Source organism: Chelonia mydas, chromosome 1, assembly GCF_015237465.2.
Source record: "Chelonia mydas isolate rCheMyd1 chromosome 1, rCheMyd1.pri.v2, whole genome shotgun sequence".
NCBI classification, from domain to species: Eukaryota; Metazoa; Chordata; order Testudines; family Cheloniidae; genus Chelonia; species Chelonia mydas.
This window is the reverse complement of record NC_057849.1, coordinates 95,555,288-95,575,447: the sequence shown is the minus strand read 5'-3', so window position 1 is coordinate 95,575,447 and position 20,160 is coordinate 95,555,288. Positions and strand designations below refer to the sequence as shown.

General features: G+C 42.2%; 1 protein-coding gene across 2 annotated transcripts in view; it reads left to right on the top strand.

Moving 5' to 3' along the window:
• UGGT2 (UDP-glucose glycoprotein glucosyltransferase 2) overlaps window positions 1-20,160 on the top strand; it is a 295,296-nt gene that overhangs the window by 167,816 nt on the left and 107,320 nt on the right. For both annotated transcript variants that reach the window (XM_037895931.2, XM_043534691.1), the window contains 3 exons: window positions 7,163-7,258; window positions 9,969-10,071; window positions 15,132-15,211. In XM_037895931.2, coding sequence (XP_037751859.1) covers window positions 7,163-7,258; window positions 9,969-10,071; window positions 15,132-15,211 — 279 coding nt within the window. The remainder of the gene's footprint in view (window positions 1-7,162; window positions 7,259-9,968; window positions 10,072-15,131; window positions 15,212-20,160) is intronic.

Genomic DNA, 20,160 nt, shown 5'->3' with positions numbered 1-20,160 from the left:
CAGAATGTTCTTGCATATCAACTCAACAGGCAGTTTGCAAGTGAGCACAGTGAAAGACACTATCATACAGGACATATTCACCAGATGGGGCTGACCCTCCATAGATACCAAAAAAGAATAAGAAATGTTTTAGATTCTGATCTAGAAAGGGTCAGTGCCTGGGTTCTCTGTCAGAGGCATTTCTTGTCCCCTGGGCTTCAAGACTAATATATGCACACCCTCCAATTCCAATAATTCCAAATACTTTTCCAGCTGGAAACTAAGACAGAACTCATCCAATATGGTCATGTTGGCACCAGCCTGGCAAACACAATTCTGGTTGTCAGACTTATTGAATCTCTTTATTTGGCTTCCAACCAAATTACTTCGTCAGCTAGAGGTAATACTAGAAAGCGATGGGCAAAATCTCCATCCAGATCCATCTTCCCTGCTCCTCAGAGGTCCAGAACATACTCATACATAATGGAATGGACTCCATCGGGCATACATACTATGTCAAGTGAAAGAGATTTACTAGCTGCACTCAACAACATTGTTTATTTCAAGTTGACACTCGGATACCTGATATACTAGACTCCCTCTTCTCCTTGACGAGTTCAGGTCTATCTATGAGTTCTTGGAGTGGTTGTCCACATGTATTCCACTTCTGGAGTGTGTGTGCCTTATGTGTGCAAGATTGAAATCTTTTGAGTAGCCTGTGCCCAGCTTGCCCTTTGGCACCTCATAGCTCCAGTTCTTTCTTAGTGGCTATGGCTATGAGATAGAATATGTGCAGTCTCTGTCTCTCTGTAAAATACAATTTATCTTTCCAGCTAGATAGTTATAGTTGTTAGTCTAGTTTTAGCCTTTTAAGCCCTTTGGCATATTGGAAAAAAAAAGATTTCAGGGGTTTTGAGCCCACATGCCACTACCCCCCGCCACACCCCCGTCATAGAATCATAGAATATCAGGGTTGGAAGGGACCTCAGGAGGTCATCTAGTCCAACCCCCTGCTCAAAGCAGGACCAATCCCCAATTTTTGCCCCAGATCCCTAAATGGCCCCCTCAAGGATTGAACTCACAACCCTGGGTTTAGCAGGCCAATGCTCAAACCACTGAGCTATCCCTCCCCATGACATGGCGGAGTCCAAATCCGCTGGATTCAAGACCTGACCCTCTTGGAAGGGAGCAGTCCCTATCAATGATATATATTTAGCGCCTCTTCTGTCTGGGGGAAGTGCAAATACCACAGAAGTGTCAGGAAAAAAACAGAAGAATGCTTCTCACAAGATGTTCCTCAGAAAGGAAGTGGATTCCCTCCTGCAACTCAGATCAGTGGGAGACGTGCCCATGGAATTGCAGGGCACGGGGTTCTGTTTTAATTATTTCTTGGTCCCAAAGAAGAAGAGAGGTTGGCACCGCTTTCTAGACCTTCAACGACGCAACTTCATATGTTGATTCAAGTTCAGGATGGTGACTCTAGCAGCCATAATTCCCAGTCTAAATCTTCAGGACTGGTTTGCAGCTCTCAACTTGCAAGATGCCTACTTTCATATTGGAATTCACCTGGTCCACAGGAAATAACCCTGGTTTCATGTGGGAAAATCTCACTACAGTACAGAGTGTCTAGTGATGGTGGCAGCATTCCAGAGTAAGCAAGGAATTAATGTCTGTCTATACCTTAATGACTGGCTTATCCAAGGTCAGTTACCACAACAGGTGAACAACATGATCGCCATAATCTTCAACCTTTTCACTGAACTGGGCCTCAGAGTCGTCAAAGCCAAGTTCACTCTCACGCCTGCTCAAAGAACAGAGTACATAGGGGCAGTGCTAGACTCCTCAGTGGCAAAAGCTTGTGTGTCACAAGACAGATTTCTTGCATTCTAAATTTTATCAACCAGCTGCAGCTCCACCCGAGAATATCAGCCACAATCTGCCTAAAACTCATGGGTCACATGGCTTTCTGCATCTACATGATACAATTTTCCAGATTTCACCTGTGCTTCATGCAAGACTGGTTGAGATCAGTGCAGCTACCTGGCAAATACCACATAGATGTGGTCATGATTCCCCAGAAAGTCTGCTCTTCAGATTGGTAGAAGGATCTTCTACTTGTCTGCAATGAAGTACCCTTCTCCTCATCTCTCCACAATATGACACTTGTGACAGATGTGTCCACCGCAGAGTGGGAAGCCCATTTGGATCACTTTCTGGTCTTCGCAGGAGATAAAACTTCAAATAAACATTCTGGAGCTGAGAGCCATTTGTTTCACATGTATAGCTTTCAATCATAGAATCATAGAATATCAGGGTTGGAAGGGACCTCAGGAGGTCATCTAGTCCAACCCCCTGCTCAAAGCAGGACCAATCCCCAATTAAATCATCCCAGCCAGGGCTTTGTCAAGCCTGACCTTAAAAACTTCTAAGGAAGGAGATTCTACCACTCCCTAGGTAACGCATTCCAGTGTTTCACCACCCTCCTAGTGAAAAAGTTTTTCCTAATATCCAACCTAAACATCCCCCACTGCAACTTGAGACCATTACTCCTTGTCCTGTCCTCTTCTACCACTGAGAATAGTCTAGAACCATCCTCTCAAGAACCACCTCTCAGGTAGTTGAAAGCAGCTATCAAATCCCCCCTCATTCTTCTCTTCTGCAGACTAAACAGTCCCAGTTCCCTCAGCCTTTCCTCATAAGTCATGTGTTCCAGACCCCTAATAATTTTTGTTGCCCTTCGCTGGACTCTCTCCAGTTTTTCCACACCCTTCTTGTAGTGTGGGGCCCAAAACTGGACACAGTACTCCGGATGAGGCCTCACCAATGTCAAATAGAGGGGAACGATCACGTCCCTCGATCTGCTGGCTATGCCCCTGCTTATACATCCCAAAATGCCATTGGCCTTCTTGGCAACAAGGGCACACTGTTGACTCATATCCAGCTTCTCGTCCACTGTCACCCCTAGGTCCTTTTCCGCAGAACTGCTGCCTAGCCATTCGGTCCCTAGTCTGTAGCGGTGCATTGGATTCTTCTGTCCTAAGTGCAGGACCCTGCACTTGTCCTTGTTGAACCTCATCAGATTTCTTTTGTCCCAATCCTCCAATTTGTCTAGGTCCCTCTGTATCCTATCCCTACCTGCCACCGTATCTACCACTCCTCCTAGTTTAGTATCATCCGCAAATTTGCTGAGAGTGCAATCCACACCATCCTCCAGATCATTTATGAAGATATTGAACAAAACCGGTACTTCAAAGTGCGACAGTACAGGTGTTCCAGGACACCACAGCAAAGTCCTGTTATCAGCAAACATGGAGGAACTTGCCTGTCATGCTGTGCCAGAAAGCAGTCCCCCTTTGGTAATGGTGCATCAGTCACTGCATCACACCAGTGGCTCTGCACAGTCCCAGACTAAAGAACACTTTAGCAGACCATCTCAGTCATCAATGCTTGGACAACGATGAAGGGTCAATCAAATGCTTCATTTTGTGAGATATCTTTTGCAGGGGGGATGTGCCTGGGTTTAGGCCTGTTTGCATCTGACCAGAACAAATGACATAGATTCTGCTCCAGAGGGGGAGCCAGTCCCAGCTCCCTATCAGATGTTTTTCTAATTCCACCAGGTTTCAAATTCCATGGGTACTAGGTATACCTGTCTTCCAGTTCCTTCATAGCAAGAGTCCTCAGGAAGATTAGACAGGACATGGCCTGAATGTTGATTTCCCCAACATGGCCCAGACAGTTTTAGTTTTCTGACCTCATGAACCTGTCAACATGGCCCCAGATCATACTGCTGGCACACCAAGATGTGATCATGCAATGGTAGGGGACAAGTCCTATATCTGGACCTAGCATCCCTCCATCAATTTGCGCCAACTCCTTGGGTGCTCCAGGCCAGGAGCACCCATGGAAAAAAATAGTGGGTGGTCAGCACCCACCAGCGGGCCACTCATCCCCCTCCTCCCTACCATCTCCCGCCAGCCATTGGCCCTGCTTATCAGCTCCTCCCCTTCTTCCCCAGCACTTCCCACCCACCACGATCAGCTGTTTGGCTGCGTGCAACAGATGCTGCCGGGGGAGGGAGAAGAGGGAGGGAGGGGCGAGAAGTGGTTGGGCGGAAGGTGGAGAGGTCTGCATCTGTTATTCCTGCCCCGCTTCCTGGAGAAGTCCTACCTCAACTGGGGAAGAAACATAGGGGAGGTTGGGGCTTAAAATGCTTTCTCTGGGTAGAAGGAGTATGCAGCCCCAGGGACTTTAATGTTGCATTTGAATGCTTTAGGCTATGGAGTTTGGACTCCAGGGAGATTACTGATGAACCCAGGAAGCTGAGTAACACATATCGCCTCCTCAGGCACCCCATAACTTGCATGACCCATATCCAAAGCTCAGGTTCTTCTTCTGGAAGAGAAGAGACAAGAGCTTTCCTGTGGGGCGCCTTGGTGTCTGGGGAGGCGCGGCTGGGGGGCTCCGGCTGGCCCGGGGCTATTCTGGCCATAGTTGGGGCTCAGGGCTCCAGTTGGCCTGAGGCTCCTCTGGCCACAGAACAAGAGGGTCAGGGCTCCAGCTGGCCCAGCACTCCTCTGGCCATGGCGGGAGGGGAGACTTGGGGCTCCTCTGGGCAGAGGCGGGCTCTGGCTGCAGGGAGAGGGGGGGTTTCCGGGCTCCAGCTGCAGAGAGTGGGGGGCCTCAGAGCTCCAGCTGCAGGGTGTGGGAGGCTCGGGGCTCTGGTCCTAGGGGCAGCATGGGTGGAAGGGGTGGAGCCAGGGGCTAGCCTCCCCAAAGGGGGACTCCACCTGCCACTCATGTCCATTTGCCTTGCATTTGCTTTAAGTGCTACTGCCACTTGCCTGTGAGTATTCACTACAGATTTTAGCAGCAGCAGCATCCACTGATCTGTCTGCATTCTAGGCTACAGCTCATCTTGGTGCACTCTGGTTACCCACCACTGTCCAGGAAACTGTATCTCTCCCAGTCATAGCTTTACATGGAGTTATGCCTTGTGCTGCTATAGTTCTGCTAATTGCCATTAAGATTAATGGGAGTTTCTGGTCCCAGGCCTTACCTTGCTGATATACCGTCTTCCTCAGCGCTGTTTTTATTGTTCTGTTCATTCTTTCTATCTGTCCTGAGCTTTGAGAGCGTCCTGCTCTATGTAATCTTTGCTTAATATCAGATGCTTGGCAGAGTCCCTTTGTGGTTTCCCCCACAAAATGTGGTCCTTGATCAGACTCAGTCTCTTGGGGAACATCCCATCATGTTGTTGTTTGCTCAACTACGATGTGGGCTGTAGTTAGGTCAGTATTGTTTCTTGTGGGTATCGCTTCAACCCATTTTGTAAATGCATCCACTATTACTAGGCAATATTTGATTCCCTTTTGCTGTTTTAGCTAATATCAGTTTGCATTCTTTGGTGACAGAAGGGTCCTTTTACCAATCTAGTATCTGCATTATTGGAAGCACAAGATAAGCAATTATTTACATACTGCTCTATATCAGGTCTCATATTTGGCCATCAACCTGATGCTTGCATTCTGCTGAGAGTTTTCTCCATGCCCAGGTGTCCGTTATTATGGCCTAGGTTTATCATCTCAGAACTTATTTCAGTTGGGGCAACCCACATAGGCATGTTTTCTCTCCATTTTGGTGGCTAGAACCAATCCTGTATCATGCTCCCAAATTTTCCACCCTTGATGTTCTCCTTTAGCTACAAACCTTTTTATTTCTGGATCTCTTTTCTGTAGGGATATTAGATCTATTTGTTCTGTTTTATCCCTGCCTACTATTGCTATTGGCGCTAATTGGAGTTGTAGCTGCCACAATGTCCTCTCCTTGGTTCCAGCCTTAGCTTCCTCATCTGCCCTGTTATTTCACTGAGCCTCCTTAATGTCTTTCGTATGAGCCTTTATCTTTTCCATTTCTACTGGCTGTGTTTTCTGCTGTGCTAAGTGCCAAAGATAATTTCCCAGCATGTGCAATAGGCTTGTTGTCTGCTGATCTCATTCCTCTTTTCTCCCACTGGGGCATTCAGTCTACTACAACTCTTAGTACCTGCTCAGAATCTGTGAAGATAGCTACCCCATTATCTATTGGTGTATTTTCCAGTGCTATGGCTATTGCCACAATTTCAGCTGCTTGTGCTGAGTGAGGTTTACACTGTTCCCTAGAATTTGACACCCTTACTGCGGCATATCTTGTGTATGGTTTTCCTTCATTATAGTAGCAAGGCCCATCCACAAACCAGATTACATCCATTTTTTCTGCTATCCCCTAACAGTGTTTCACCTCGGAACAATAAAGATTCCTCTGGAGGGATTTCAAGCAGGGGGCACTCATGCTGTTCCCCTTCTACCATAAGACCATATGAAACTGGAGATAGAACTGGTACCTTTTCCATGCTCACATTTTTGTTTAATAATGCTAATGTCCACTTAGCTATCAGGGGGCTAGAAACATGACCGTCGTTAGTCTTTCCTGTCAGCACATACTTTATCAGAGAGTGGGATGTTTTAAGAAGCACTGGGGACATTCCTACCAAATATTCCCAATGTTGTAGGACCCAAATTAATGCTAACACTTCTTTCTTACATGGGGTAAATTCCTGCTCCACTCCATTTAAGATTTTACAGGCATATGCTATTGGTCGAAGCCCTGTTTCATGATCCTGACTAAGCACTGCACTCATATCAGTATCAGTGGTAGCTAATTGTAGTTTTTGTTTTTTAAATGACAGAAGAAAAGTAATGATGCGGAGATAAAACAGTTAAAAATTCAGTTAAAACGGCGTGGGAACTCTAGGATAAATAAGATGCAGTCGAAAGATGGACTGATTAGCTGTGGCTGCTCATGGGAGTTGTAAGAGGGAATTTTTCAGTGAACAGCAGCAAGAAGGGAACAGAGAGTTGTGGATACAAGTGGATTTTACTATTTAAACTGCTGGACTGTATATTCCATCTTGTAAATGTATAGAAGGGCACATCTCTTCAGAACTATAGATTTAGAAGTTCTTGGTTAGTCACATTCTAAAGGCTTAGAGACTCAAAATTAAAAATCTTATGACTGTGGTGTCCTTAAAGCATCATATTTTTGTGTAGTCTTTTATGCACACAGATATACATTGAAAATTAATATTTTATTCCCTTTTTATTAGAAAAGTCACATATTAACTAAGTTTGTTTTATTGTACCAGTGGCAGTGATTTGATTATGAAAGTGGATGCCCTTCTGTCTTCATTGCCTAAAACAGTCATTAGACAAAATGTTGAATTTCTCAAAGAGCAACACAGGTAAGTTCAGTCTCATCATAATGCATATATAGCTATGGCATCTTAATATTAAACATTATTAATGCTTTAAGTACTGTATGCAATCTTCCAGAACTTCAGTAAACATTTTGTAGTTTTAAAAGAAGAAACTGATTTTGTGATTGTACAAACAATTCAAGAAACCAATGAGCAACACAGGCAATCTTAATTTCACTACTAGTATATTGGTCAGTAATGTCAAAACATTGACAATTTTATCTATTTCTAATCAACACTGAAAAAGGTGACAAATAGAATTCTATTGAGTGGAAGTGGGAGTACTGGGAGAGAGGAAGATGAATCAGTATATTATATTTACTTACTAAATTAAAAACCTGAACGTAGTTAAACAAAATCGCAGGTAAACTAAGAGAGCCTCACTAATCTGCACTGATGTGGAAAGTCCAAATTGAGATTATTGAATTTTGTGGATTACTGATTACTGTTCACAAGGTTAGTATATAAATTATTCATTTCCTGGAGTGGGGATTAGCACCATGTCACCTCTTCTCACACTTTTGGCACCCAGCACTAAAACATAGGACTATGTTACCTACAGATGGGTGATGGTATTGCTCTCACCACCAACTCTATTTGCAATAGGGGTGGTTAGGTTCTCACTGTTGTGCTTTGGCTGCTACAAGATATATTAAAAGCCAGCAGGCAGATTTACATTGTGTTTGGAAGTCTTAAGCAGTGAGTTTAAAGTGTCTGTGTTTGTTGCTCCTCCTGTCTCATTAACCCCAAACATGAGGAGCCAGTGAAAGTTAGTATGCCACTGGTGTTTTTCTGTTGCTAAATGAAACTGGAAAATACTAAGGTTCACATCTGTAAATCTTTATTGGAACGACAAGAAGTGGGGCAAGAGGAGGGGGACTCCTATCTTCTCGTTAATGGTAAGATCATGGTAGCCATCTTCAGTTTTACTTTCTTTCAGTGGCTGGTTGCAGAGACAGGTTGAGTTTTTAAAGGCAGAAAGGGCAGCATTAGAACCATGACTGAATAAGAGAGTAACAGAAGAACCTTCCTGAAGATTCATTTATCCTCCTATAATCATCACTCCCAAGTTCCTGTTCAGTTTTATTGGAAAAACTGCTATGGTGTACTGAGTCTGGCCTTCCCTTTGTAGCATAGTGAGAGGAAGAAAAACAGCACCAGCAGCCAGTTGCAAGTACCTTAGCCCTGTATCAAAGCCTGAGAACCTGAGGTGGCATAGTATCCTCCCATGGGATTGTAGGATGTGTAGCATCACTCGCACTGGCTACGCTCCTGGCAGCACCTAACTGATATGTTGTTTAGTGAAAAATAGTGGAAATCCACTAATCATATTTGCAATGCATGATTTATTAACGTATGCATTTAGTGAGGGCCTACTGTTCATTCCTATGGCTCCAGCTTCCTCTAATCAAGGGCCTGTGATTAATACATTATCTCCTTTTAATCTGGTTTGTCAAAACAAATCCTTGTCTAAGAGGGACAAACAAGTTCCTCCATTTTATTATATTTAACATTACCCAGTTTCCTTTTTTTTTTTTTAAAAATGTTTTAAATCAAATTTCTGTCACTGTTGACTCTTGATGACACTTGCAAAATCTGATGATTCAGGATAGAAAAAGGGACAAAGGGGGGCTGGGGACTGGTGGCTTCAGGTTGAGCTTATGATTTTGGACATTATATTAAAGACTGTTTGGATTATTTTATGACTAAGGTTTCTGAGGTTTGTGTAAACTTTATTTGACATTAAACTAGCCCAAGAAAGGGGTACTGTGAGTTACAACATAGACTATCTGGAGTATTTGAGCGGGTAATAGGGGCAGGATGCCTGTAAAGCAACCCCTGGCTATGAGGAGGTGCTCAGTAGGCAGCCACAAACTTGTGTAGTCAGCAGGATCAGAGACCCCACCACCACCACCAAGGAGCGAAATGGATATCGGAAGGATGGAGAAAATTGTCTGTCTCTGAGCTGATCAGTAGCAAAAGACCCAAACCGTCCTCCTGCAACTTTTGCAAAAGCAGCAGGAGGTACAGTTTGCCAACCAGCTGCAGTGGGAGGAGTCCCAAAGTCAGCTCCAAAGGAGAGCTCAGTCGGCAGCCACACCACTACACTGTGGTGATGGAAACCTGAGGAAGATTCTGGCTGATATTGCTTGCACGAAAGGTTTATAATGAACAGAAAGGTAAGTATTTTGGTTCATAATGTGCTTTTCTGGACACTTCACAAGGAGACTCTGGGCTTGTCTACATTACCCGCTGGATCAATGGGCAGCAATCGATCCAGCGGGGGTCGATTTATTGAGTCTACTCTAGACGCGATAAATCGACTGCCAAGCACTCTCCTGTCAACTTGGTACTCCACCGGAGTGAGAGGCGCAGGCGGAGTTGACGGGGAACATCAGCCATCGACTTACCGCAGTGAAGACACCGCGATAAGCAGATCTAAGTACATCGATTTTAGCTACGTTATTCACGTAGCAGAAGTTGTGTAACTTTGATCGATCCCACCCCCTAGTGTAGACCAGGCCTCTGATAAATGTTTGGAGCAATGTCTTATATTGAAAAATTCTTAAAGACGATGTAAAGTGCTAAAAATATGATAAATTCAGAATTAAGAAAACCTGTTGATGATTGTTATTTCCACAAGTTTAATTTAGAATTTTTCATTTCACTTATGTTTAACATCTTTTTTTAACAGCATAGTAAAAATAGATCCTCAACAGAATGAACCATTCTATGATGTTATTGCTATTGTTGATCCTTTAACAAGAGAAGCACAGAAGATGGCACATTTATTGATTGTAAGACGATGGCAGTTTCTTTTAATTTGTACTTTTGTGTACTTTATCCTGTACTAAGAATGTTTTTGTTTTTCTTATTTTTACATGAAATATCTAAAAAAAAAAAAAAAAAAAATTACAGCCTAACATTTATCTGAGAGACTAGTTTAACTTAAACTGTCAAATATACGTTTAACAATTTAGAAAATGAATGAAATGAAATGAAAATGAAAATCTAATGAAAATGTCTTCATTAGAAGATATATCGATAAAATCTAACCTCGTTTCAGTGCTTGAATGGATGTTCCTTCGGATGGCTAGTGCTATTAAGAATATCCAAGAACAATCCTCTATTGCATGTAACTGTTGATTATCTAGAGCTGTGATTCTCAACTGAGGGTCTATGGCCCTTTGGGAGGCCTTGATTAGGTTTCAGGTGGTCCGCCAAAATAAATCAGAGAGCATACAGAAATGTAATGCTGTTTCCCCTTGCTCTATCTGGACATACTGGCTTTTTTTTTTTTTTTTAACCAGAGAGCGTGTTAATTTTCCTGCATGATATGCTGAAATCCATTGGCTTCAGCAGGGCAGTCATTAGGGGATAGCAAGCAGGGCAATTGCCTGGGGCCCCACACCATAGGGAGCCCCTTGCGGCGGGGCTTGGGCTTTGGGCTTTGGGCTTCAGCCCTGCGCAGTGGGGAAATACAGGCATATTAGTATTTGAACTTAATATTCAGTTTTTTATCTGTGTACTTATATTATCCATTTCTTTTTTATATTGTGTGTGTGTGTGTGTGTGTGTGTTTTTAACTGTGTGACTTTCAATTTATTATAGCTTTTAATCTACTGGATATGCAGAAAAACAATTGTTCTGGCACAGGTGGGCTGTGGATGGGTGGGCCTTAGAAAGAAAAAGGTTGAGAACTCCTGATCTTGAGAAACAATACCATGGATACAAAGCTGCTAAAATTACCTTCCTTTCTCATGAGTCATATTATGCCATTTCTTTAAGACTAGCCCTGTGAAATTTAAATTTCTTGCTTTGACTTCAAGGCCCTCCACAATTTTGCCCTAGCCTGTCTTGATTCCTGTTGCAGTTTGTTTTATCTTCTTCCCCTTGAAAATGTTGCAAGCCTCACAAATTCGTTTCTTTTTTCAACTCCCATTTTCATGCCTTTTTCCATGATGTCCCTGTGCATGGAATGTCCTTCTGTTCTCAGTACACCAAACTCCCACTTGCTTCTCACTCATAACTCCTGAGGATGAAGCTAAGCAAAATTTTGATCTTATGGGAAATTCTGATATTTCAACATTTGTTTTTGTCCCAAATTGGAACAAAAAGTTGAAATATCAATTTGTCAGAGGACAAATTGTTCTGAAAAATTCAGTTCAGAAGTGATGAAATGTTAAGTTTCAGCATTTCCAATCAAAATGAAACATTATGATGATTCTGAATCAAAATATTTTTGTTTTGGCTTGATGCACAATCTGCATTTTCCTGTTGTGGTACATTGACTCCTGACAGTTGTAGTTCAGGTCTGAAGTTCCTGTTCTCCTTTATGAACTGGACTCCCTGGCTGGAATACATCTCCCATGATGTACCTGCAGCTGTATAACTCCCATGATGCACAATGCCACTTAGTCAAAGGGGAGACTGCATTGCATCATGAAAGTTGCCACCCACCTAGGCAGCCCAGCCCATAGGAGAGAATGGGGACCTGAACTTCATCTCCCAAGAGGCAACTTGCAGTGATAGGAGTTGCAGTTTAATGTTGAAATGAGTCAAAACAAAACATTTTGAGTCAGTTCAACAAACCAAATAAAAAAAATTCAGAAACTGCATTTTCTGTTGAAAAACTATTCAGCTCTACCTATTTCATTATGCCCTACAAACATTAAACCATTACACCTCCTCCAGAAGAGTGTATTTGTTTAAACAAGCACGTACACATATAAAACCCCAAAGGGAAAAGATTTTAAGTTGGGTCATCTCTGGATATTTTGTCTTGTATATGTCTGACATCAAGACCATAAGCTCTTCTGAGCTGGGTTTATATTTATATATTGTTTTGAAAAGCACCAAACATTTTTCCAGTGTTCTACAAATAATAATAATGGTAACTATCCATGTCATAAATCCTGTGTGTTATGTAGTGCAACAAAAAAATTAAGGAGTCATCCCCCAGTAAATGATTAGTGTCCCAATCATTTATGAGCAGTTTAATCAAAATCATTCATGATCTGTGTGCTCTGGTGAAAGCATTCTATTTTTATCATACCTTGTGACATTCGGTAGTCACTTCAAACTTGTCTCATGATACTATATTGGAGAGACTTAAAATTGTCATGTATTAAGACTATAAGAAGATGAACAGGCTTTTGTTAGGTTACAAAGGCACAGTTAGGAGTTCCAGATAATTCGAAAACTAGTCTGAGAAAGAATGACACTTAGTAAGCCGAGCTAGATTCCTTGAACCAAATTCAGCCTAAGTATACTAGAAGACAGCCTTATGACTCTGAACAGTGTTAATCTTCCAGTTTTAATTGCTGTTATATTTATCTGCTTTCCTTTATATAATCATCAGAGAATTCAACATTAAACCATGAGTTGTCCACAGAACAAAAGAAATGTGAGCAAGAAGTAGTATTCTCATTTTATATATAGCACCTAGGTACCAGTACTATGGAGATGGGTGCATTAGAAATTACTATAAACAGATAGAAAGAAATAAAAGACTAGGTGGAAATGATTCAAAAATTCTGGGATGAAGAGTTTAACACATCATTGATCCATCGTTGGTAATATCAGTATAATTCTTGAACGTTTGCTACTTTGCTGTTGCAGAACCAACATAGATTTCATAAGAGAGAAAACATTTTCTTTATACTGGAAGGTACAGATTAAAAGAAGTTTGAATATATACTGGAAGGAGATGAAGACAACAGCTGTTTCTAAAAAAATTAATTTGTTAATATTTTGGGAAAAAAACATTAAAATTTAGAATATGGAGGACATTCCATGCTGGATCAGAACTAATTTTAGGGCAGGTCTATATTTTACCTAAATTAACTGACAATAACCATTCTTTAATGCAGATACTTAGAACTGAAAGACTTAAGATATATACTGATTGTTACTGAAGCCTTAGAGAGTGTTTGACAAGGGGCCAGGTTTAGCAGTGGCATCACCTAGTGCTTAGGTCATTGACCTCAATTTCCCCCTTGGTCTCTGGTGCCTCCTGTTGGCAACTCCTCCAAAACTGGGATGGCCTGCCTTTTGGTGGGTGGCAACTCAGCCCAATTTAGCTCAACTCCCCCTTTAGCAGTAGCAGTGTCCAACAAACTGTAGAGGGTCCTGTGTCCTTAAAACGGAAGGAGCCTGTCTGTTTCCTAGCCGCTGTAGGTGGCTAGCCCTTGCCACAAGGCTTCCAGTGTCTCTGTCTTCTCTTTACTCCTGCGAGGGGTGGAAGGGTGTTGGTTAGGGAAGCCCAGGCCCTCCCACTCCACCAGGCTCTGATTCAGGGCCCTATGAGAGACAACCAATGTCAGGCACCGGGGCATACCTCAAGACTGCCTCCCTGGGCCACTTCCTACCATCCACCCCCCTCCACAGTCTCAAAAAGTCTAGCTTAAGATAGCAAAAGGGGGGGGTGGGAGGGGGAGTAACAATCTTCAGACCAGGGTTCCCAGACTTTTTGCCTGCATGACCCCATTTTGAGACTTCCTGTTTCCTGTGACCCCAGACAGCACAGGCAACACAGCGACCAAGCAAGTCAAGGAATTTGCCCATTCAGTATGTTATTTAGCGCTCTTTAACGTGAGACATGGGCTTGCATGTTGCAACACAGCTTCCCAAAGTCCGGCTGCATGTTAGAATTTGCACATCTAATCTTTGATGTGACATCAATGGTAGATCGATGTTGTGCTCTGATGGACACAAGTGCACTGAATCCAGCTGCACATATATATGTGCTTGCAAATGGCACCATCAGTTTCAAGGCATGTGTTGAGAGTGCAGTATAGTCATTCTTGACAGTGAACCAGAACTCTGGGAGAGAAGTTGGACATATGTTCCTCTCAAGGGTCAATGGCAGGAAATTTCGATGAGCTGTTTGATTTAAGCTGCTGGCAAATCCATGGCATCGGGCTTGCAATGAAAGGGATTTCACACACAGTCAGACTTTGACATGTCCAGATCAGGGGGGGAAAAGTTGCAAATTGTTGCTTGATCTTGCTGAGATGCTCAGTCATCACCTGTGTGGGAGGCTGAATAATTTCATTGTCAGCCAGGAATTTGCAGCACAGAGACAGTAACTTAAAACAATTCTTTACTGAGTGCCAACAGGGTACTCGTGGTCGCATAAAAGAAGATATGAGCCCTGCGTTAAGGAGCTTACAAGACATTGCGGATTCCCATCTCAGAAAAGGGTAGCATAGGCTTTTACCAGCTCAAGCATAGAGAATGCTCTGTTGATAAGCTTGCTGCCCACAAGTAAGGATTTTCTGGATTCAAGTCTCTCACGTGGATGCTTCCACAGCTGGCTCGTGCTAATGACAAAGTGGCATCCACACTGCCACCTCCACACAGTCTGGATCTGCTCCACAAATGTGAGGCCAGGAGGTGCAACATTTGTGGAGTAGGCCCAGACATGTTTGCAGGGAGACAGCATTGTCTCACAAGCCAAATCTTGCCCGTTGGATCCATGACCCCATCTACTGATCCACAGTTTGGGAGTTGCTGAGGTAGTCCCTTCCTTCCCAGCGGAGATGTCTGTAGCAGCTTTGGTCAGGAGATCTCAGGCCAGATCTGTGTCCTGTTCCCTCATCTGCCCCCATCTGAGTTGTCTGCCTCCATTTAAAGCCCCTTGCTCTAGCTGGAGCATGCTCTGCAGGTTCAGGGGAATGGAGTCATCTGGGCCCAGAACTGCTCCTTAACCCCTACAGTTCTAGTGTGGAGTTAATACACCCCCTCACAGAGGGGAAAAAAGATTTGTCAAGAGAATCGTTTGTTTTCAAAGCCAAGGAACTTTGGTAACTACCCAAATCCATTTTTAATATGGAAAAATTATCTTTTCTATTAGGTACTTGGAGATATTGTCAACATGAAACTGAGGCTGTTTATGAACTCTAGATCTAAGTTGTCAGAAGTACCTTTGAAGAGGTGAGTAGGAAACTATAGCTGTTCTTTGAGATATGTAATATAATATGACTAAAAGAAGCTGCAGGGATATAATCTCCTCAAGAATCAGTAATGTTTCAGTGAGGCTGATTCCTGCTGCTGGACTAATTAGTTTCTGTGAATTTAAATTGAGTAGTACTGTAGCGGTTTATACATAACAAGATCTATTAAGTGAGATTAAACTAATTAATGAGAATAATTTTTCAAATTAAAAATGACAAAAATATTTACATTTAAAAACACCAATTGATAGTTTCTTGTCCATTGTTTTTTCTGCAACAGTTAATCTCTCAAACATCAAAAAGAGTTGTGAGAGCTACACATGGGGTCTTTTAACTAAAATGCATAATATCAGCTTCATTTATTGGTGACTTAAATATTTAACCCTCATTCTTTCTTTAAAGCATTTATGGAATTCCTCCTTGTTCTTTAGTATTTCCATTTTGTTCTCTTCTGTAAACCCATCAAATTGTTTCACCTAATTTTGCATGAAGGTGCTCATTTAGAGTAACACTTAGAAAACTCTTAGAAAAAGTACTTGTGCTTTTTCCCTTTTGCAAAACTCAAGACTATTTCTTCAATAAACATTTTGAAAGAAATGTAACTCTTGTTCTAAGGAAAGTCGTGAAACTGTAGAACCAACACACAGGTCAGAAGCACCTGTAAAATTTTAGCATGACTGCTCTAAGATGTGCCGTCAACCAGCCATCTTTCAGCCATCAACCAGGCCTGCTCACTTTCAAGATTCTTGAGCCCTCACAATCTTTGACGGATAGTATTGGAAGTTTTCTGCTACTGTTCTTCCCTGGAGCTCAGTGCTCCCCATGCATCTGTTCTTCTTTCCCTCTCCTGTTATCCCTACTGTATATAGGGATAATAAAGCCAATTTCCTCAGAACAATGATCCTTTGGTGTGTGCTCCATCTTCATTGTTCTTAAAAAATGGGAGGATTACAAGAATTGATAGATCTCAAAAGACTGAACAGATGGATATAGAAAAGGAGACTGAGAATGAAGACTTTCAGCAACCCTCGTGACTGTGGCCAAGTGTTACACCACAAAGATTTGTCAACATAGCTATCTTGGTCAAGGGTGTGAAAAAATCTACACCCATGACTGACATAGCTATGCCAGCAAGCTCCCCTGTGTTGATGCAGCTATACCTGCAAGAGTCTTTTTGCCAGTATAGCTTATGTTGTTTGAGAAGGCAGTTTACCCATACTGACAAAAAATCTTCTTATGCCAATATAAGCTGCAGCTCCATTAGCGGTCTCTGCTGGTATAGCTATACTGGTATAGCTGTATTGGCAAAATTTTTCTTATGTAGGCTAGTTCTTTGTCTGCAGGAGACTTTCTGATGTCTGTGGCTGAAGTGGTCACATACTTTCATCTGCCACAGGAGATTCCTAAGTTTTGCATATAAGAGTTTCCACTTCAGGTATTGGATTTTCTCATTTAGGGCTTGTTTAGATGGTGAGTTAGTGCATAGAAAATAAATCTACGGTATGATCTACAGAAAATAAATCTGCACTAGTATGATGTGCACTAACAGGCTGTGTGGACCCTGGTATCTCATACTCAGAGTTCCCTAGTGCACTTTGATCTACTCCCATTTCAAAGCAGAGTAAATCCAAGTGATTTACAGCAGAGCTTAATGTGCACAAATTCACTGACTAGACAAGCCCACAGTCTCTCTTTAGTCCCCAGAAACTTCATGAAAATGTAGATGGTTGTGATTGTTAGATTCAGTCACCAGGGAATTTCTCTTTACTCTTACAGGAAAATATTGGTGTCATTTGGACAGTCTCCCAAATAGCAACAAGCTAGAAAATGGAAATGCTGCAGTCACATGGCTCTATAGTCTATCAATCTATCTATTTTGGAGTTTTGTACTACTGCCCATCACTGTAGTATCTGAGCACTTTCCATGTAACATTGATAACAGTAGTAAGGTCCTATTGGACTTCATGGGATCTCTGGTATTTCTCCCTTTGTAGTGTGTAAAAAACCTCTGCTTCTAAGGTAGCGTTTTGGGGTTGGTTTGGGTTTTTGTAGATTTTATTCATTTACTTTTCATTTAGGTAGATTTGTTTTGGGGTATTTAATTTTTTGGCTTGGTTGGAGTTGTTTAGATAAAGTGGAGGTGACAGTGTAGTGAGTGTCATTCTTACAGTGGAAAGGCTTTTTCAAAGAGGAAAGTTTTGCTGAGTTTCAGAAAGATGGTCAGATGCTGAATTTGCCAGATACCCTCTTGAAGTTCATTTGATAGCCGGATCCCCTTGATTAAGAATGCTTTGTCCCCAGGTCTCCTGCACCTTTGTCCTGGGCTTTGTGATCTACCTTGTCCGGGAGGAGTGCAGTTGGTGTGGTGGTTTGTAATTCAAAATTCAGTCTTTATCGCAGCTGGGCTTGATCCATTAATTGTTTTGAATATTAGGACCAAAACCTCAAACTGCAGTGGAAATTGACTGGGAGTTAGTTAAGGGGATAAGCATGGGTCTGATTGCTCACAGCACTCTAAGCCATGCAAAAGGTGGGCAGCCACCTTTTGTACTTGCTGGAATATGTGCATTGTCTTTACATTCAGTTTGAGATACAGTGAATTACAGTAATCCAACCTGTAGGTGACAGATTTATGGATCAGTGTGGCCAGGTCTTCATCTCTGAGAAAGGGACAAAGTTTCCTAGTGAGCCAGAGGTGAAAAAAGACTTTTTTAGATACTAATGCTGTCTGGTCATCCAAGTTTAGTGGGGAGTCAGATAGGACCCAGAGAGTTGGCACCACTTTGACAGATGGTGGCTTTAGGTCTACAGTGGAAGGTAGAAGCAATGTCTCAGCTAGTTCTTAAATGCATTTCCCCCTTCTGATAAGCATCACTTAATTCTTGTCTGATGAAAGATTAAAGTGAAGAATAGCTGTCTACATCCACTCCAAATGATAACTCACTTCGGGGGGTAAAGAAGACCCTATTACAGCTGGAGTCTCCCCTAAAGATAAAGGCCTCTAACAGTTCATTGGTGTCTGCTGCTCTAGGTCTGCTAGGATTCTGCCTAGACTTTGCATCCTCAACAAGACTTCACATGTGAACCTACAGAAATTTCTACTTTGAGTATGGAATCATTCATGTGGAAAATTTTGTCACTGGAAAATGTCCATTTTGGAAATAGCTTCTCCTTCGCCCACCCTAAATTGAAGTGCAAGATTGCCAGTTTAAGTCTTCTTGACTTAGTTGTTCTCTTTGTATAACTAATTGGTATAGAGTTTTTGGTTTTTTTGTTTTACTAAAGAATAACATTAAAGTGCTCCAAAGCTTGTCTCTCTCACCAACAGAAGTTTATTAGATCAGTTGTCAGAGTCCCTATTAGCTAGGTCCCCTTGTTTGTTTTCTGCTTTAACTTTATATAGTAATCAGGAAGCTGGGTCACTACCTAAATAATTTGTTACAATATTTTGAATTCCCTTGTTTCTGTGCATTCTTTCAGGCATAAAATCGGTTCTATGCAGGAAATAAGTCATTGTAGGGCTTCATAATTGCAAGGCCAATTTGATCTTGCTCACATATACAGAATGGTCTCATTCTTCTGGTGAATATTCTGCCTCCAGCCTAATCTCCTGTCTTCTTTTGGTTTTCCCATTAACACATATGTTCTAAAAGTGATGAATGTGTAATACTCTTGGTTTGAATTAACAATCAAGCATCTGTTTTTATAAGGATTTAATTGCGATGCCTGAAAAGTCTCCATCACCAAAGTTCAAACAAAAATGTATCTACAAATATTAAATATACAAAAAGTGAAACAAATAAGGAATGCCAAAATTTTGTCTGATATTTTAAGACATCCAGGATTCTTCTTTAAATATATTGTCACACTTAGTCCTTTCAGATATTAATAACATGGATCTTTGAAAAATGTCAGTTACCATGGATTATTAGGGAGTCCAAAGTGTTTGAGGAGGGAGAGTAAAAATCTCAAAAGGCTATTAATACTTTTATTTAACAGTGTTTTATTCAAGACTAACACTTTGTGAAACATAGTTTGGTCCATTGTGGTTTTAATTATTTCCTCCTCCTTCAAGTGATGGTCCCTACTATATTCCACCGAGGGTTATGCACATGTGCCTGGAGCTTTTCAAAGTAGCATTGCTCGGCTGTCCGCGCATGTGTCCTTGTATTGCCTTATGGTTTCACCTGAGGTGATAAAGGGCAAGGCAGACCTTCTGTAGCTCCAGTTCCTTCTCACTGCCACATGGTCTGAGTTGGAGCTTCTGTTGACCTTTTGTTCTTAGCGACACATTTTCAAAAAAATTTACAAAAACAGTTCTTATTTTCATTCATAGTTAGAATTTTATTGTTTTTTGTTTACTTTGGTAATTCCTAGCAGTTTTTTTAAATTAAGGACTTGGGACTCCGCTTCAGCAGTTTTTCCTGCCAAATAACCTCCCCGATCCCAGTTCCCATGTCTAGGTAGTGGATTATGCTAAAGATGCCAGGATTCAAAGTCTGTGCTTCCTGCCCTTGTTCACTTTCCATCAGCTGTAAACACCAATGCTGTTTGTACTGTTTGGGGGAAGCCCACATCGCCTCCAGGTGCAATATCTGCCTCTCCTTTCCTGCCTGTATGCAGGAAGCAGAGTTCTCTGCCTCAAGAAGAATCCCTGGAGGTAGCCATGGCTCTGAAATCAGATCCTGGCCAGGGAACACCCCCCACCTCATACATCAGCCTGAGCAATCCAAAAGTGCTCCCCCTACCATGAAGCCTCCATCTGGATCCACCAGTACCAGCACTACGGACCCCACATTGGGGCCTAGCCATCAGCCATAGAAGCATGCGCATAAGCATGGCAGTAAGTTTTCCTCTAAATCCAAGAAGGATGTTGCACCGTCCACAAGTTCCAGCCACAGAGGAGCTACACACTGCAAGACACACTAG